The 19865-nt window shown below is 36.5% G+C and overlaps 1 protein-coding gene across 7 annotated transcripts in view; it reads left to right on the top strand.

Moving 5' to 3' along the window:
* LOC132795138 (fasciclin-2) overlaps nt 1–19865 on the top strand; it is a 104240-nt gene that overhangs the window by 71696 nt on the left and 12679 nt on the right. For 4 of the 7 annotated variants that reach the window (XM_060805637.1, XM_060805634.1, XM_060805633.1 and 1 more), the window contains exons 3-5: nt 4587–4761; nt 4871–4918; nt 12231–12394. In XM_060805637.1, the coding sequence (XP_060661620.1) occupies nt 4587–4761; nt 4871–4918; nt 12231–12394 (387 nt within the window). The remainder of the gene's footprint in view (nt 1–4586; nt 4762–4870; nt 4919–12230; nt 12395–19865) is intronic. The other 3 variants (XM_060805635.1, XM_060805638.1, XM_060805636.1) reach the window with 1 other exon arrangement.

Below are 19865 nucleotides of genomic sequence, written 5' to 3'. Positions count from 1 at the left end.
ATTCTCACTCGAAGTTCTGCTGAGTTGTGGCGCCATTTTGCAGCATGCATTAATTGCATGCAAAAAAACACAAAAAATTGTTAAAAAAAAAAATGTGGGAAGAAGGCAGCGTTGCATATAAATTTCTCATATTTAATTTTGCGAGCCACTTGACGCGCTGCTTTTTGGCATTGCGCTCAGTTTTAATGCCGTCGACCACAATTTATTCATTTTGCCCAGCAAAAGAAATAAACAAACACCAACAGCAGCAGCAGCAAAAAACTCATAAAACAATATATAAACAAGCTGAAACTGAATTTAAGTGCAAGACAACAACGAACTGCAAATACTCTAAAAAATAGTGCAAGGAAAAGTAAAAAAAACACGAAAGTAGTAATTAAAAAGAAGGCAAAATACTAAATTGTAGTTCAAGAAATAGTTACATAATTTGCATATTCTACAAAATAGGAAATACATAAACAAGAAAGTTTAAATTAAAAGAATCTTAATAGAGTCAAAGAATTTAACTAAATTATATCAAAATGGTATTAAAAAATACAATTTCATAGTTGAAATTTAAAGTAAAATTGTTTATTTTGTTGCCTGATTTTCAATTTTGTAACAAATAGGAAACACAAAGGCAACACAGATATTATTTATATAAAGCCTTCGATTTTCTACAAATAATAGCAAAATGGTATTTCAAAATACTAATGAAATACTTAATACTAAATACTAAAAATACTATATATCATTGTATTGATTATTTTTTCATACACTTCGCAATATGCTAATGAATAGAAAACACAAAGTTGTTATTGAAGAAATTCAATGTAGACAAAGAATTTATCTAAATTGTAAGTCAAAATACTATACTAAATGGTATTTAAAAAATACTATTTCATACTCGAAATTGAAACCGTAATTATTTATTTTGTGGCATACTTTTTAATAAGAATAAGCACAAAGAAAGGCTCCAATTTAAATGAAGTCAAAGAATTTTTATAAATTGTACCAAAATGGTATTTAAAAATACTAAAATAGACATTATTTATTTTCGTGCACACTTCTAAATACGCTAAAAACACAATGATAATAAAGTTCTAACTTAAATGGACCAACAAGTGTATATATACATACAATTAGTATAAAAATACTAAATTTTAGTTCAAGAAACTTAAAGTTAAAAGAACTTTAATAGAGACAAAGAATGTATATCTAAATAAAATCAACCTGGTATTCAAAAATACCATTCATTGCATACCTTTGAATATTCTAAAGAATAGTGAGACAACCATTTCGAGCCACAAAAAATAGTAGCTCAAAAGGAAAGTGTGTGTGTTGTGTGCTACAAAAATTAAAAAAAAAAACAAACAGGAAGACGCATAAGGAAAATGCGTATCAAAGTGGCACTCGCAAATGCGTGTGAATGCGGTTGTGAGTGTTGTGTTGTGAGTGTTATGAGTGCGAGTGTTGCACTCGTTTACATTAAATGAATAATGCACTCGAGTGTGCAGTGTGAGAATGTCTCTGTGTGTGTGTTTCATGTTTTGATGATGGCGAAAAATGAAAATCGAGGGCAACCCCTTAGGTAGGGGAAGGGAAAGAGAGAAGAGAGAGGGTGGAGAAAGTTGGCATTAACCATTAAGTTGAGAGATAAATGCGTTTGGCAGAGAGAAGAGCCAAACTAAAGCCAGTCGCCGATGCCACATGCCACACCGTGCCACATCGTGCCACATCGTGCCACATTATCTGCTGTTTAGCCAGCTGCCAAGTTGCAGCTGCTGCCCCCGCTTTTGACCATTCAACGTACATAAATTTCGCTCTTAAGTGGCGCACATTAACCGCAGGCTTTACCCCGAAAAAAACAACAACAACAACAAAGCCAACTTCTTGGCCGCTTAATGAGCTCAACTTGAGCTTTAGCTTGGAAGCAGCTTCAATAAAGTGTCAAACAAATAGCCAAAGACATTTAATTGCCGCAAAGTACGAAATGAAAATGTGAATGAAATGGAAAATGCAAAATGAACAACAATAACGAAAATGATCATGAAAATGGGGCAATGATGGGGCACTCAGACAAACAGACAACACTTTGTGGCAAGTTGTTGAACTTGCAACGCAAAAGAGACGCGCCTAATTGACCGCAATTAGTGTAAGACCAACGCGAAACAAGAAACAACACAACAACAAACAAGACAACAATGTTTGCCAATTATTTTTTACGCGCACACTCTGCAGCTGCAGCAACGTGCCTCAGTTTGTGGCATAGAAGAGATCCAAGCATACACAGCTAATTATCATATTTTTAACTATAACTATTTTAGCTCTACAAATGCTAAACAAAGTACTCTAAATTTTATACTTCTTTCTATATTCAAATCAAGCAAAAAAGTATTCTAAAATTTAAATTTAATTACCAAATAGAATTGATTTATTAGCTAAAAATGCAAATTATTCGAAATTGTATGCTTCAATATATGATATAATCTATGTTATATTCAAATTTCATTTGCAAAATTGAATTTCAAAACAAACTCGACTTTATTTATTAGCTACAAATACTAAACAAAGTACTCTAAATTTTATTTTTTTTTTATATATTTGAATTTTGTTTCATTAGCTAAAAATGCTTAGCAAATTGAATTTTACTTTCAAAATCAACTCATTACAAAACAAAGTCGTCTTTATTTATGCTAAGCAAAGGATTCGAAATTTTGTGCTTCAATATTTAGTATCTTCCATATTTGAACTTTATTGCTAAAATCAACTCAATACAAAAATTTTATATTTCATCATTATATTAGGAAAATATCAAATCGTAAACACCAGAAATTCAGTCTGTGACATTTTCTATATTTCAAATTTCACTTTCAAAATCAACTCAGAACAAAACCAAACAAAACTCGCATTTATTTATTAGCGTCAATTAAAGAAAGCAAAACTAATTTAACTCAGTGCCGTAAAATATGCGAGTGTAATAATGCCGTAACTATTTAATGTGAGGTTATGTGGAGCAAAGCGTTTGGCTGCCTGCCATCTTTGCAACCCGGCAGCAAATGCATTTTATGATGGCTTATTATGAAAATTCCATCTCTCTCGCACTCACTTTCTCTCTCTCTCTATCTCTCTCTCTCGCACTCTCTTTCGCTCGCTTTAATTAATAATTCACACACAGAGCCGCACACACATGGATAAAAGTGTTGTGGCATTGTGTCTGAGTCTGTGTCTCTGTGTCTCTGTGCTTTGCAGATGCGCCAAATAGCTTCTGCCACGCCCACTTTACGCCCCTGGCCACGCCTCGAGTGAAGCCCTTTAGCTTTGTGCGCAAGTGGCAATTAAAATTAATTTAAATTTAAATTACTCACGCACACACAACAATTATAAATATAATAAAAACGCATAAAAATAAGGAAAATTTATCCATGTATTGACTTGCTGAGACCCTTTCACAACGAAAAATTTGTGAGAACTCACTTTGAAATTTAATTTCATTTAAAGTTAAATGACTGACGCACACACAACAATTATAAATATAATAAAAACGCATTAAGAAAAAGGAAATTCTGACCATGTGTTAACTTGCTGAGACCCTTTCACAACAAAAAAAGTTTTGGGGGAGAAAACTCGCTTTGAAATTTAATGAAATCTCTTTGCATTTTTAATTCGGTTGAAACTTATTTTCGTTAATACAAATTTACTAAATGAAAATAACGTTTAAATTTTCGTCTACTGCTTTCACTCATGAAATTTATCAAAAATGCAATTCAATATTCTCCGCAATTGAAAAGCATAATTTAATATTCTTATTTGTAGCTAGACTTATATTCTCATCTAATGAAATTTATATTATTATTGCAGACTTCAATTATATCGGTTACCATTAAAAGCTTGGTTTATATTTCCGCTAATTAAATTTATTTTCATAATTGCAAAATGAAAATTTAATTAAATTATTTATGGCTAGACTTGAATTATAATTGAGAATTTTCTTACTTATTGTTTCACTGCTGAAATTGATGGTAATATTTGAAAATTTAAAAAAATTATACCAATATACAGTCACTGGCATATTTTAGGATATTTGTTTATTGTACTCTTTAGTATATTTTGAATTTATGTCTTGGGTATATTTTTAGTATTTTTGTGGTATGCTAATTTGGTATATTTTAAGAATACCACATTTCAAGTGTATTACTTCTTCAATATACCAATTACAGTCTACGGTATATTTTAGTATTTTTGAGGTATATTAATTTGGTATATTTCAAGAATACCACATTTCGAGTGTTTTACTATTTTAATATACCAATTATAGTCTACGGTATATTTTAGTATTTTTGCGGTATATTAATTTGGTATATTTCTACAGCTTGTCGACTATGCAAAATGCGTTTTATAAATATAAATTTAAATACAGTTTTCTCATTTATTGCTGAAATATGATTCAGTGATTTGACTTAAAACTAAACAACCCTTTTTGACTTCAGCACAATCCTAGGGTATACCAACAACCAACAAAAAAAAACCATTAAACGCAATATACACACAAAGTAAAACTTTTATTCATCGCATTTTTGCACCGTTGTTTTTTGTTCGCTTTACAGAATTGAGCAGCGCACAACAGACGCCCATACTGGAGATATTCCCGAAGCAGGCGGAGCAAAGGAAGCCGGTGGGTAAACCCCTCATTTTGACCTGTCGACCCAATGTGCCGGATCAAGCTCTCGTCACCGATCTGCAGTGGAAGGATAATCAGAACAATCCGATTCTGCCCAAGCCGTAAGTTTCGCTTTCTCTCTATCTCTCTCTCTCTCTCTCTCTTTCTGTCTGGTTGAGTGTGTGTTTATTTTTTATTTCACACCCACAACTTGTTATATTATTTCTGTAGGGGCGTTTATGATCCACTTTATGATTACAAGGGGAATAAAAAGAATGTGTAAGTGCCGACAAAGAAAGAACAACAACAAAAAAACAACTAAAGTTCGTTACGTTTGCGTAGAAATATAACAGCAAGTGCAACCGCAATTACAACCGCAGCAACAACTACGTAATTTCCCCATTTTTCCCCCATTTTCCCTAAAAGTCGCTCCGTTGTTTTGTTTGCCGGCATGTTTTCGGATTTGATTTGATTTTTGATATGTTTTATTCAATATATATTTTTTGATAACCGTTTGTTGTGTTGCCATTTTTTTATGTTGTTCAGCGTGCGCCTCATGCCTACGTCCATTACGTAACGTAGCATCCATTTCCCCCTCTCCCCCTCCCATCCACTTCACCAATACCCTCTCACATCTCGCATCAGTTATCATGCAAACACTAATTCAAGAGCTGCGCTCATGTCACATGCATAATTGTACTCTAACGTAACGTAACCTATCACAACGTATAACGTAACGTACCAGTGACGTAACCGAGTTACGTTTGTAACGTAATTAGCTGTCTTAGTCTACTAATCTCAACTGCATTTGACAGTTAGTTACAGAAGATTATATATTTATTCAACACATCAGCTCATACTTTTTTTGTTTCATTATTATTGTCGTGAGCATGCAAAATACATATTTAGAAAAAACCAAAAACAACTCTGTGATTAATACTGCTTTGCATCAAGCCAGGCGCCAAGCGCCAAGCGCAGCCAACTTAACGAGCACATAATATGCTCAAGTGTGCAGCCAACTTAACTAGCTCAAGATGCAGTCAACTTAACGCTCGAGCGCTGCCAACTTAACGTAGTACTTTGCAAAATAATCAAGAGCCCGTTGTCAACTCAACTCTTGTAGAAGAACAAGAGCAAGAGCAAGAAAATAAAACGCGGCTCAAGCGCAGCCAACTTAACAAGAAGCCAGAGAAACGAAGCATAGCTAAGCTTAAGTGCAGGCGGCCAGGGTTGCCAGCATTACCGTTGAAAAGTTGTACACGAATTAATATGTTCAGTTGAATGTCTTCTTATCTGTCACTTAATCGGAATTTCTGCATATGGTTGCCACATTTTTCGATTCAGCTTTTGTGTCAAAGAAAATGACCTATACAACAAAAAAAAAGAAAAAGCGAATGTGTTAAATTAATAATGTTCTTTGAGTATTTTTGCAACGAGTTTTTTTTTGGGGGGGTTTGGGGGGGGGGGAACTTAATAAACGAACGAACGAAACTCTAACCCCAGGGCTGCACTGCAGAAATCAACAGAGCAGCAGGCAACATTCGCATTGTTGTTATTTTTTTGAATGGGGGGCGGGCAACTTTTCAATTTGGTCGAACGTTGCTGCCGCATTTCGTGGCACACGCACCGAAACACACACACACACACACACACGCAGTCGGAGTGCTGCAATATTTAATTTGGCAGGCCGAAAATCTGAAACAAAATGAAGTCTGGCAACGCTGCGCAGATTGTTTTGTGTTTGCTTTTCTCTATACTTTCCGTTTTTTTTTTCCCCTTTTATTTTGTTGCTGCCCTTCTCCCACACACAATACGCATTGCAGTGCCTAGCTGCATGGATTGAGTGAGGGGGAGCGGGGAGGGGAGGCCGATATGCTGAAATGAAGTTTTCGACAGCAGCAGCAGCAGCAGCAAAGCGTTGCATACTTGCAGGCGCGAAATGTAATTAAGCTGCCAAACCGGGCACAAAACCCCAAAAACACAACCGAAACTCCGCCCACTTCCGGCTTCCCCCTTTCCCTCCACCATAGGCTGCAAAAATGTGCGTTTTTCCAGACCCCAGAAAACTGGCCAGGAGTCGAACTCCAACTCCAACTCCAACTCGAGCTCGAGCTCCAGTTAATTAAAGCGATTAAGTTGGCAATAGTTCTGCGGCAGACAACGACGCCTCCGCGCTTCACTTGGTCAGCTGCCAGTCGTGGATAGGTTGGCAATTTAGATACCCTGTAATTGGTCAAACTTGAACAATTTTAGATGAAGATGGAAGTAAAGTTAAAGTTAAATGTTTAATGATTGAGAAATTTTATTTATAGTAAAACGATTTCCACTCCACACTTTCGCAACAAAAATAATACCCTGTAGGTGTGGGGCACAGTGAACTGCTTAAGTTAATCAATTACAGTTGAAGCAGAAAGCAAAGTTTTAAAAGGTTTTAAGAATGTATTTAAAAGGTCTCAACTAGTATAAATTATGCTTTATATTTGAAGTAAACGATTTCCGCTTGACGTTGCAAACCAAAATGATACCCTGTAATCGGACAAATTTATAAGATACAGTTGTAGTAGATAAAAGGTTTTAAAAGGTTTTTTGAGTCTACAGAAAAGTCAGAAAAATGTGATAATTAATAAGATTGAGAAGATTGAATGAAATATTTAAAACAAAGTCTGCTTTTTATATTCTAAGCAATAGAAGTGCATTTAAAAAAATTACAAAATCTTTGATTTGTACTTCTGTTATTTACAATTTTCTTTTAGGTAGGTAATTGAACTGCGTTTGCATAGATTGAAAAGTATTTAAAACAAAGACTGTTATTTGATTATTCATATTTATACTTTTTATATCATCTTCTGCATAGAACTGCAATTAAAAATATTACAAAAGTACTGAAGTGAAATCCAAATAAGCTCGACTTTTAAAACTAGAACTTCTATTATTTTTATAAATGATTTTTATGAATAAGAGAAGTACTTTCGAATAAATGGATTTTGGATTTCACTTCGGTAGTTTTGCATTGAATTTAAATTCAGTTCTTTTACTTATAATATATAGAGCGTAAATATGAATCTTATAATTATTTAGATTGAAAAAGTATTATAGATTTTGAGAGTCAGGACTTTTTTCGGCTCTCTTTATTCATTATGAGTCGTCAGCACTTGCTAAAGTCTCGTTAAATCTCTTTTAGTGTTTTTCAAGCCAAACTTCTTATACTTTCTTGCTGTTTTAAAACGAGTTCGTTAAACAGATTTCACATCTAATCCTCTCTCTCTCTCTCTTTTCTTCCACTGCTCATTAGTAATTTAAGTGCGTTTTAATTGGGCGCCAAATACACGCAACTTAATCTGTTTCTATCAATCGCTGAGAAAGTGCAACTTTAAGCGTCTTAAATGCAGCTCTAAGCGAGTCTCGCTCAGCATTCCTTTTGCTATTTTTTCTCCTTTTTTTTTCGTTTTTGACTCATTCAATAACAATGCCAAAATGCTTGCAATAACAAACACAGAGCAGAAACGACATCTTTATTCGCATCGAAGCCAAAGAAATGCAATAAAAAATCGTTGTTGGTCCCCAAGGCGCCAAAATGGCGACTTCCTGTCGCTGCTCTCTTTACTCTCTGCTCTCTCTCTCTCGTTATCTCCCTTTTCTCTCTGCTCTCTCTCTCGTTATTTCCCTTCCCTCTCTTTATCTTCCTCACTCATGGAGACAATCAAAAATTTGATTTTTACGTATGCGTAACTGTTTTGAAGCTCTTGTTTGTTTGGCTTTCCTTCAGCCCCCACCCCCTTCAGTGCCCCTTTAGTTTCCTTCGCCCCTCCCTCACTTGCCTCTCCTCTCCCCTCTAACTGGGCATTTACCCCCCGGTTTGGTTGTGCGCCGTTTGGCGCAATATTAAAAATCCAACGCAAATATGCAGCGAAATTTTGCACAATGTCTTCCGCTGTGCCACTATGCGAGGCATGGGGCATGGGGCATGTGGCATGAGGCAGAAGGCATGTGGCATGAGGCACGATGCGGTTACGATTTTGTTTTCCAACAGTTTTTCATATTTTTGCCCGCTTTTTTTCATTCTCCTTTTCTTATTTTCCCTCACATTTTTTCCCTACGAATTTTCGTGCTTTCTTTTACTATTTTTTTTTTGGCATTGTCGTCGACGGCTTTTGTTAGCATAATTTTGGGCGCAGCAACGAGTTTTCTCTATACATATGTGAGTGTGTTTGTGTGTGTGTGTGTGTGTGTGGATAAGGCAAACAAATAGCAAGCAAGCCGTTTTTCTTTTTCTTTTTTTTTTGTTGCATTTGGCAACAATTGCGAATCTCAAATCGAACGCAGGTTGCGCTCATGCTTCACACACACACATTTACACTAAGCAAACACACACACACACACACACATGCAGATGGCTATACATACATAAACACACAAAACTCTCGGAATATATAAAACCAATTACACTCGTAAAAACAGTAGTCACAACTAGTTCACGAATTCGCTCAAGTCGACTATGTGATGCTCTCACAGTTCGGAAATAAATCACTGATCGATAACGAAACGATTGCGATAACACATTCGATAACATTATAATTAAATTTTAAACTCAATTTTCGTGCTCAACTTTCATAGCTTTGTCAGCACACTCGGTGTATAAACAAAGTTAACACTCGATACTGATCGATAACATGTTCGATAACATCATAAAAGATTCTTAGCTTCTTTTAAATTGTATAACAAAACTCGAACTTAGAATCAATTTTCGGCTCTACTTTCCTGGCTTAGCAGCTTAGTTGCAAGTGCATAACAATCGAGACTGATCGATAACATTCAGAAACATTCATTGATAATTTTTATTCATAGAAAAGTTTAATACTCAAAATTTGTAGCAATCTTTCTGCTCTACCTTCTTGGCCTTGGTCCACACGCTCTTTGTATAAACAAAGACTGATTGACACTGATCGATAACATTTTCGATAACATTATGAAACATTCACAGCTTCTTTTAAATTATATAACAATACTCGAACTCAGTATAAATCTTTCTGTTCAACTTTCCTGGCTTTGCCAACACACTCCTCCCAGCTTAGGGTATCGAAAAAGTATAAACAAAGTTATGATAGCCTCAGCAAGTGCATAACAAGAGGAGAATAATAAAAGCTAGTTCGCCATAGTCTAGGCAAACAGATACGCTGTATGATTTCGACTGCAGAGAATCGCATTGTCAGTCAGAGCAACCACATGGCGAACCTATTGTACAGGGTATATGTGTGCCAGAAATACTAAAATTGGGTTTATGCTGCTTGCCAAAAACTGAAATTGAAATCAACAAAGACAACGACAAAGAGATGGCAAAGTTTGTGTGTTATGATTGCCCTGAATCTCGTTACGAGTTGCGAAACTCGTCACTCGTTACACTTTACTCGTCACTCGTTTTGTGCTACTTACTTAGCTCTAAACAAAGTAAGAACAAAGTTTCCGAGCAATGATTGCTCGTCACGAGTTGCTTAACTCGACACTCGTCACTCGTTACTCGTTTTGTGCTACTCACTCAGCTCTCTAAGCATTACCTGACTCGCTGCCGCTGCTCACCATTTGCGTTTGAAACTTTTGCCTTGGCTTCCCAATTCAACTCAACTCAAAAAAAGCATAATACAAACTGTTTGACTCAAAAGTTTTGCTTCTTCTTCTGTTGCTGGGGGAAGGGAAGGGGAGGACACCGACACGGCTTACAATGCGAAGCCATAATAATAATAATTATAAGCGCCATGCATATTTAGTTTTGCGCAACAAAAGTTTTTTAATTAATTAGTACGTGTGCTTTGCCCTCTCTCTCTCACTTAGTCTCTCTCTCTCTCTCTCTGTCTCCCCCCTCCACTTCTCGATAGTTATGTACGATTGTATTTTGTGTTTTTTTGTTATTTGCTGACTAAAAGAGATTTGCCAGCAAAATGCCAATTTGGCAAACAAAGCAAATGGCGCAGCAGCCAGCAAAAGTTTTTAATGCGCAACGCCTGCGCGTATGCAATGTTAAATTGTTTGTCACACACACACACACACACAGACACACACACGTAGGGTTGCCAGGCATCTGGCTGGCATCGCTAATTGCAAAATTTGTACAATTACTTTCGACAGCAGGCTGTAAAATTTGCTCTCGAATTTGCTGACTCATTATGAGCAACAGTTGCGGCTAAATTGTTTACTTATTTCTTTTTTTGGGATGCGATTGGAACAATCAGTTGATAGGGTTGTCAAGTGACGGCAAATTAAGCATTGTGTGTAGCGTATGGATCAAGAGGAAGGTCAAAGATAAGGATTGGGAACTGAAACTGAACCAACGTTAATGTACCAAAAAAATACTTAAATATGCTAAAGTGTTTACTTGGTATATTGATAAAAACTGATAAGGAAAAGTAACTGAAACTAAAGCAAAGTTAATATACTAAAAAATACTGAAATATACCAAAATACATATTTGGTATATTGCTAAGAAGCGAGAACTGAAACTGAGGCCGTAAAGTATATTTTTGGTATATTGGTATATATTTATATAGAGAGTGAACTGAAACTGACACAATGTTAATATTCTAAAAAAAATTCTGAAATGTTTATTAGGTATATTGATATGAAGGGGGTAGCAAAGTTAATAGATCAACAAAAGTCTAAAAATAGAGCGAAATCTACAGTTGGTATATTTATATGGAGGGGTTACTTAAAAAGAAGCAAGGTTATTATACCCAAAAAAAATACTGAAATATGCCTTAATGTATATTTGGTGTAATAGTATTTATTGGTATGGTGGGGGAATTGAAACTGTAGCAAAATTAATAATACAAAAATACTGAAATATACCAACATTGATAGAGAATTGAGGGAGAACTAAATTTGAAGCAAAGTTAGCATACCAAAGAGAATACTTAACTATACCGTAATGCATATTTAGTATATTAATCTACTACTATATACCAATACTTTAGTACATTTCGGGTATTGAAAGTATAGAATAGCTTTACTGAATCCTAGACACCATTCTAACTTTGTTATTTTGCCAGTCAAAACCTGCTAAAATATCCAGAATATCAATAAAAAACAGAAATTTAGCTGTTTATGTTTAATTAACACAAAATCTTCATTCCTTTCCCCCTCTTTGTTTGCCGTTAATTAGAGATTCAATCTCTAAGTGTTGAGCATAAAAATAAATTGTTTGCACTTGAATCTGAAGCTCTTCACGATGCTGGCGGTCGAAAGTCAAACAACATTGACCTGAAATGATATTTGTACTCTGCCTCGAAAGAAGGAAATATAAATGGAAATGCGCCGAAAAAAGAAACGCAATTTTCTTTTAATTTTCTGTAATTGTTATGGGTGCAAAAAAACAAAGCGAAAGAAAGGAGGAAAATTCGTGGCATGCAAATGAAGAAAAAGAAGGAGAAACAGAAGCAAGCAAGAAAGCATTCTACAATACTAACAACAACAACAACAACAACGTTGCTCGCTCGCATAACAATTATTATAATCATAAGCATAAACATTACATACGCAGAAGCAAGAAGAAGAAGAAGGAGAAGTTGTACTAATATAAATGTTTCTCCCTTTCCAAATGCAGAACGGGACGCAATCAGCCACCGATGTACACGGAAACGCTGCCCGGCGATAGTTTGGCTTTGATGATACCCTCGCTGACGAGCGAAATGACTGGGAAATATTATTGCACCGCCTCGTATGCAAATACCGAATTGCTTCAGACGAGTGTCTCAATTAAAACTTATGGTAAGCAACTGTACTTTTGATATATGCACGCAAAACTTTCGCTTCAGGCTCCACAAAGTTTAGAAGACAATTGATTTATATACACACTTTGACCCACATTCGAATGTTGGACACAAGCATAAATTTGCAACATTTTGGAACATTCTAAAGGTGTTTCGAATGCTGATTGATGTGCAACACTGAAAGCATATTTGCTCAAGAGAACAATCGGAATGTGACTTTGCTTTTAATGATGCCACACACACAAATTCGCAATTTAAACTCCCATTTATTAAACTCCCAAAATACCGAAATCATATTTCAACATAATTTCTAACAAAAACGAATATTTAGTACGCATATTTCCAAAATGAATTCCGTCTCTCAAAATCTTTATTAAGTCAATCTGCTGGATAAAAATAGGATAAACTTCTTTTGTGCTTCCCAAGATAGAAATTTATCAAATTGCATTGAAATGCTGCTGCTTTAAAGTCCCTTTCATGCATGCCAAAGCTTAAAGGATGAATTCACACTAAAGGTGTATGTGTTAAGAGACTCAACTGCACCGCACCAAAGGGAAAAACAAAGCTGCAAAGCTCTTTACTGCTGCTGACAATAAAAATAACTGCAGTTGAGTTGTCATGTCTCATCTTCCACCTTTGTGAGGAGCAAAACAAGTGTAAAATTGCATTAGATTGTCGAATGTCATGCATACGTTGACGATAAAAGCTGGCCACAACATGTCCCTGGCACTCGCCACTCGCTCTTATCAATTTGTATTGTCTACTGTGGAGTTTCATCTAGAGTTTAGCAAGCAGTTGAGTGATTAGAGTCAAAGAGATTTTGGCAGAATGAAATTATTACACTGCACTGCATTTTTGATTAGTTCGATTGACAAAGCATGTGTAGGGGACATGAAGTAGCGAGTGGATTGTAGAGAGTGGAGTATAGCGAAAAGCTGGTTGAGACTGGAGTGCAACGAGTGCTAGGAGATGAGCAAGTAGTTTAAGGTGATTACTTGATTTAGTTTTTATAGAATAAAGAAGTAATCGATTGGGTGACTTTATGAAGCGACGAACGAGTAGTGAGTAACGAGTAAAGAGGGGCGAGTGCGGAGAGATGATCAAATATTTTAGCGTTTGCTATAATTGTTATTAGATAATTACGAGAATAGCGAGTGACGAGTATTGAGTGGAAGAGTAACGAGTGAAAGAGTAACGAGTGAAAGAGTAACGAGTGAAAGAGTAGCGAGTAACGAGTGATGAGAATAATCGATTGGGTGGCGAATGTAGCGAGAGTTGATCAAATAGAGTAGCTATTACTAGACTTTTTATAAGATAATTGGCAAGTAGAAAATAACGATTAGCGAGTAACGATTATTTGCCTTATTTCTGTTACATACTCGAATAATATAGTACATGACATTATGTATGTAACAAATGACGAGTAAAGAGTAGCGAATAAAAAATAGCGAGCGACGAGTGTAGATAAATGAGCACGTAGTTGAGTGATTACTTCAGATGTAAGAAGACAATCGAACGGGAAACATAACGATAAGAGAAGAGTAGTGAAAGAGTAAGAAGTGAACGAGTAACGTGTGGAAGAGTAACGAGTAACGAGTGAGGATTGCTTAGAGTCTAGTGTCGAGTATCAAGTGTTGTTAAGCCACGAAGTGAATACAAAATGAATGTGACTTTAAGCAAAGACATTGCCAATAAGCAGTCAAAGCAGGCACAACAGCATACACACTTTCTCACACACACACACGCACAGAGTGAGAGGAACTGTTTGCTGGCTCGTTAACTTTGCTGGCGAAGCTTTAGAAAAGTCCACATAAGTGGCGCTGCAGCTCCGAAACTTTTACAAGATTGATTTTTCTAAGCAATTTAAAGTGCACACGGCACACGTTGCCACGCCCCCTCACACACACCCGCCCCAACACACTCATGACCCGGGTCAACGCAGAGCGAGAAGGTTGGACAACACACACACGAACAGCAAACAGCAACGGTGCGACATGTGAAGAATTTACAGACTCGGCAACTTTAGCAACAGCAAAAGAAGTGCTCCATCGAAGTAGTAAAGAGTGATAGAGAGAGAGAAAGAGAGAGAGAGAGAGAGGGAAAGAGACAGAGTAGTGCAGGTTGCAATGTTAACTCGAAACTCCATTGAAGCGACGTTGCGTTTGAAATGAAATCAAATATTTTGCTACGCAACAATTTGTGCCTCTGATATGGAACGCCACAGCAGCGGTTGCTTGGCAAGCCAAACAAAAGGTGCAGATAAAGGGTGGACAGCTGGGAGGAGGAAGGGGGAGATGGGGAGATGGCACTGCTTGCAGTGTGCACCTACATAGAAGAGAGAGATGCCACCAATGTTGGCAGATATGTTGTGCACACACAGTTGAGCATTCCAAATGCAACCAGAACCTTCTTCTTCTTCTGCTTCTGCTTCTTCTTCTGCTTCTGTCTATTGTTGCTTGTTGTTTGCTCTTTGTGCACAGGTCAAAGCGATGTGTGCGTGTGTGTGTGTAATTGAAAAGAGACAGCAGCAGAGTTGAAAGTTTAAATAAGGCAATGCTAATGCGATTACAACACTCGCTACCGCACAGTGTTGTATAACAACCAACATATGCCAAATAGTGAAAGAAAGTGGATTGTTCTAAAGAGCAGCAGTGTTGTTAAATGACCACTTTAAGCATATTTCAACACTTAGTGAGTGCAAAGTTGCAAACAAAAGGTAGTCAGCAATGTTTCTGATCATAGAATGCTCGCCATAATTTCTTACAGTGTTGGTAAATGCACAATGTTTCAAATCAAAACTTAGGGAGTAATAGTTTGTTGTTGATATATTATATGATTACTTTAGCATAACCTAACATTTTTATAAAGAATAATAGTCTGCAGTGTTTGTGGTCATAGAATGCTCGCCATAATTACGTACAGTGTTGGTAATGTTTTAAACAAAACGTAGTCAGCAATAGTCTGCTAAATTCTAATACCTCTATTAAAAGCAATATGTGCTTAAAGAAAATCATACTCGTAATTTGTAGTGTTGGTAAATGTGCAAAGCTATGAACAAAATGCATGAATAGATTGTGTTGATGAACAATGTAGCTAAATTCGATTAAGAATGCTTCTTGAATACTTTTGTTCACTATTATGTCCAGTGTTGGTAAATTTAAAAATATAGTAAGCAATAGTTAACTTGAATGAAAAGTGTTGGTAAATGTGCACTTCAAGTCAATTTTAAAGGCCTCTATCAAAATCCCGTGTGTGCTCAACGAATATCCAAGTCATTATATTGAGTAGTGTTGGTAAATGTGTAAAGCTGTGAGTAAGCATCGTTGTCCAATATGGCCGCAAAGCTTAGCTCAAACATCAGTTAGTTATCAACAGCCAACATGACACAACCTTCCCCCCCCTCCTTTCCCCCTCTCCCCGTCTCATCCTTGGACAAATTTAGCGTATGTGTTCTGCTGTTGCTGTCTCGATGTGTGTTGACAACTCACAAGTTGCATTTAGCTAAGCAAATAAGAGCGGAGAGTAGGGAGAGAGAAGATGGCAGAAGCAAAGTGCAAATTGCAGGAACGACGTGCAATTCTTGCAGCTTGCCACAACAACAACAGCAGCGGCAACATTTACTTGGACTCGAGGGGCGGCCAAAAGTTGCAGCTTCTCTAGGTGCTTGCCACACACTATTTGACTAGGGAGCGAGTGTGTTCTGTTGTTTGTGCCACTCACAGCTTAATATTTCAATATTTATGCTTTTAATAAATGCATATGCTGCAAACAAACTTCCGTTGCAACTTGTGCAGCGTGCGGTGGCAAAGAGGGGAGTGGCGCAACGTTCGGCAACTGTGGCAACTGGCAACTTCCGATGTTGCCAAAGTGCTTCAAGTTCTCGGCACTGGACCACGATGCCACGTTACTGCTGCTGCTGCATGCCACTCGCAGTGCTCTCCGTGTGGCATGTTGCACAGTTAATGCCTTGCCCTTGTCAACGCCCTCCGCTCCGCGCTCCGTGTTGCATTGAATCAATATGCCACTACGTTATGCAGCCATTTATTAAAGGCCTTAAAGCGCATTTGCCACAAAATGTGGCAAATCTCAAACTTCATAAATTACACACACACACACACAACACAACAAATGCGTGTGTCTGCCTGTTTACTTAGGTTTCATGATAAATATTTTAATTGCAACATTTTGTTGCATTCTGTCAGTCATTTATTAAGTGGCTAAGCTGATTTCTCTCCTCTTTCTCCATCTTTCTCTCTATGTCTCTCCCTCTTTCTCTCTCTCTCTCTCTCTCTCTCTCTCTCTCTCTCTCTCTCTCTCTCTCTCTCTCTCTCTCTTTCTCTCTCTCTCTCTCACTCTGCATTTAAGTGGTATTCAAATATCTTAATCCCTTACTGCTAAACTTCTCGGCCGAGTAATTAAAGCTAATTTATGTGGTGAACCTCGAAATACGCATACCAGAATTTCCATAGAAAAAATACAATTATTTTATATTAATTTATTCACAATATAAATTAGTGATTAATTTAAAAATATCCAATGAGATATCTCAATACATAAAAGAAGAGATTGAAAATGCCACAGCAAGATATTTAAACTGGCTTCAAGTTAATTTAAAGCTCTTGTTTACTTTATCAAATTTCAAAATGAAAACTTGAATATTTTGCAATTTTTTGTAATTCAAATGAATTAAAAGAATTTATTTTTATCTAATTTCAAAAACTCCAAATTTCTCAAACAACATTTATTAACTTCTCAAGTCAAAGCATTCAGCTTTTGTCTGACTGCAAATGCATCAAGAATTTTTAATAAATTTAAATTGAATAATTGTATTTTAATGTTTCAAAATGTCAAATTTTGATATGAAATTACGCTTCTCTTTGAAAACACTTTTCATAGTTGGCAAACTTTGAAGCAGTTAGCTTTTGTGTGCTTATTCAACCATAGCAATCAGCTTTAAACTTATAATTTTATTTTAATTTTAGAAAATTTCAAGTTTTTACGCTTTTCTTTGAGAACACTTTTAATAGTTTCCAAACTTTGAAACATTTTCCTAAGCCTAAGCAGCAGTCAGCTTTTGTGAGCTCTGTAATCGGGATAAAAGTTAATTTAAAGTTGTGTTTCAATTTAAAAAAAAATCGAATTTTTTTTTTGCAATTTTCCCAAGCAATCAGTTTTTGTCCGTCATATACGAAATTTTTTTTTATTAAATTTTTAAATTTATAATTGTATTTTATTTAAAAAAATGTCAAGTTTTGAAATGAAATTACGCTTCTCTTTGAAAACACTTTTCATTGTTGGCCAACTTTGAAGCAGTCAGCTTTTGTGTGCTCATTCAACCATAGCAATCAGCTTTAAGGCATTGAATATTTGAATATTGCATGCGGGCTGAGCTAAGAGCTAAGCTCATTAGTTGATTTTGACTGGACAAGAATTTAGCGAGGATTGTGTGTCGGAGGAAAGAGAGTAAACAGAGATTTGTGAATTGTGGTATGTGTGTGTGTGTGTGTGTGGCTCACGAAATCCAATTGCAACTGATTTTTAATAACTTGCTGCACTTGCTTGCAGTTCCAGTTGCCAGTTGCCAGTTTGCACTTTGCAGTTGCAGCAACTTTTTCAATAAGTTGCAACGGCGACGCGACGTTGCTTTTGCTTTTGCTTTTGCTCTGGAATGTCTTCTTTGCCGTGTCCTCTTCGCATGTCCTTCGTATCCTTGTCGTTTCCTAGTTGTCGATGTCGTTGTTCAAACTAATAATGAAATTGTAAACTAGTTCATCTTTTTTTCATGTGTGTTGCTGTTGCTGTTGCTGTTACTTTTGCTGTGTTGCCAGACGTCAGCGAAAAGTGTTTGAACAACAAAATCTCACACGCAACGACAATGCAACAGCAACAACAACAACAAGGTTCTTCTTGCAGTTTGTTTGCCTTTGGGCAAACTGTGAGTCCAGCTGAAGAGGAAATTCGACAGCAACTTTTATTTATTTTCAGGAGTCGAAGAGAGAAGAGGGAGAGAGAGGAAAGTGCAGAAAGAACTTGCACTGCCAATAAAATTGGAAAATAGAAAATGTTTTTACACAAGTTTCCGTTTGGCTTTGGCCAAAAAACCGTAAGGCCGGACAGCTAGGATTTGGCTTAAAAGACTTTTAACCTCCATCTCCCTTCCTTACTCTCCATTCTTCATCGTGTGTGCTTTGCTGTTTGACAGTCAACAGACAGCGCAGCTAGATAGACAGATGGCTTGTTATTACACTGATTTATAAATAAACTGTAAATATTTGAGCTGCACAAACACACACAGAGAGAGACAGAGACAGAGACATGCTGAAAGCCAGCTCAGCAAATCCAAACTGCAGCAATATTTCAACCCTCACTCTCCATCCCAGTCTTCGTTGCCCGCAAAACGATCTGCACAATTTCCGCTGCGGAAATGAGTGCAAAACTCTAACTTCTTTTGCAGCTCGGGGCACGCCTTTCGCTTCCGAGTTGCAATCGCCAACACCTGATGACCAAACACCAAACACAAAAACTGAAACCACAGCCTACAAGAGTTGAGCTCCAAGCGGCAAGTTCTTAATCTAATAGCAAACTATGTTGAATTTTATAGTTCATTGCAAATCATTTAAATAATTCAACTTTCAGTTAACATTTTTATACCCCGCTACTCGTAGGGTTGAAAGGTATTTTAACATTGTGCTTCTATGAAATGTTTGTAACAGGCAGAAGAAATCATCTCCAACCCCATAAAGCGTAATTTTATGGCAAAAAAGGCCAACTTACTATGGGTCTTAATGGCTTTAGCTGACAATCCGATATATTTTGTACTTATATACAATACAATATACCAAATACACATATTGGTATATTTTAGTATATTTGTATTGTGTACTACATGGTATATTTAAAATGCTGCACTATCGCAATATACCAAATAAAGCCCTTGGCATTTATTTTAGTATTTTGGCGGTATACTAATCTGGTATATTTTAGGAATGCAGCATTTTGAATGTAGGATTACGCTAATATACCAAATACAGGCTTTGTATTTTTGTGGTATATTAATTTGGTATATTCTAAGAATTCCGCATTTTGAAGGTAGTATTATATCAATATACCAAATATTGCAGTTGGTATATTTTAGTATTTTTGTGATATATTTTAAGAATAATACCACACAGTTTTGCTGTTATTCAAAATACGTAGCGGGTATCTCACAGTCGAGCACACTCGACTATAGCTTTCTTACTAGTTTAACGTTCCTCCTCCGCTTTCCAAGTTGTCGAGCATAATTTTAAATTGATGGTTTGCTTGTGAAATAATTCCGTTAAAGTCACATGGCACAAGGATATACTATGTTTTGTGGCGCCCAACGTGAGGGGTAGCTTCACTCCCCTCCACGCCACCACCCAACTCCTTGGACAACTGCATTTTACAGCTTGTGCTGTTGATATTAAACAGTTTGATGTGTAAAATAT

Source organism: Drosophila nasuta, chromosome X (genome assembly GCF_023558535.2).
Source record: "Drosophila nasuta strain 15112-1781.00 chromosome X, ASM2355853v1, whole genome shotgun sequence".
Classification (NCBI taxonomy): domain Eukaryota; kingdom Metazoa; phylum Arthropoda; class Insecta; order Diptera; family Drosophilidae; genus Drosophila; species Drosophila nasuta.
Note: the sequence above shows the minus strand (reverse complement) of the source record. Positions and strands in the feature narration are given on the sequence as shown.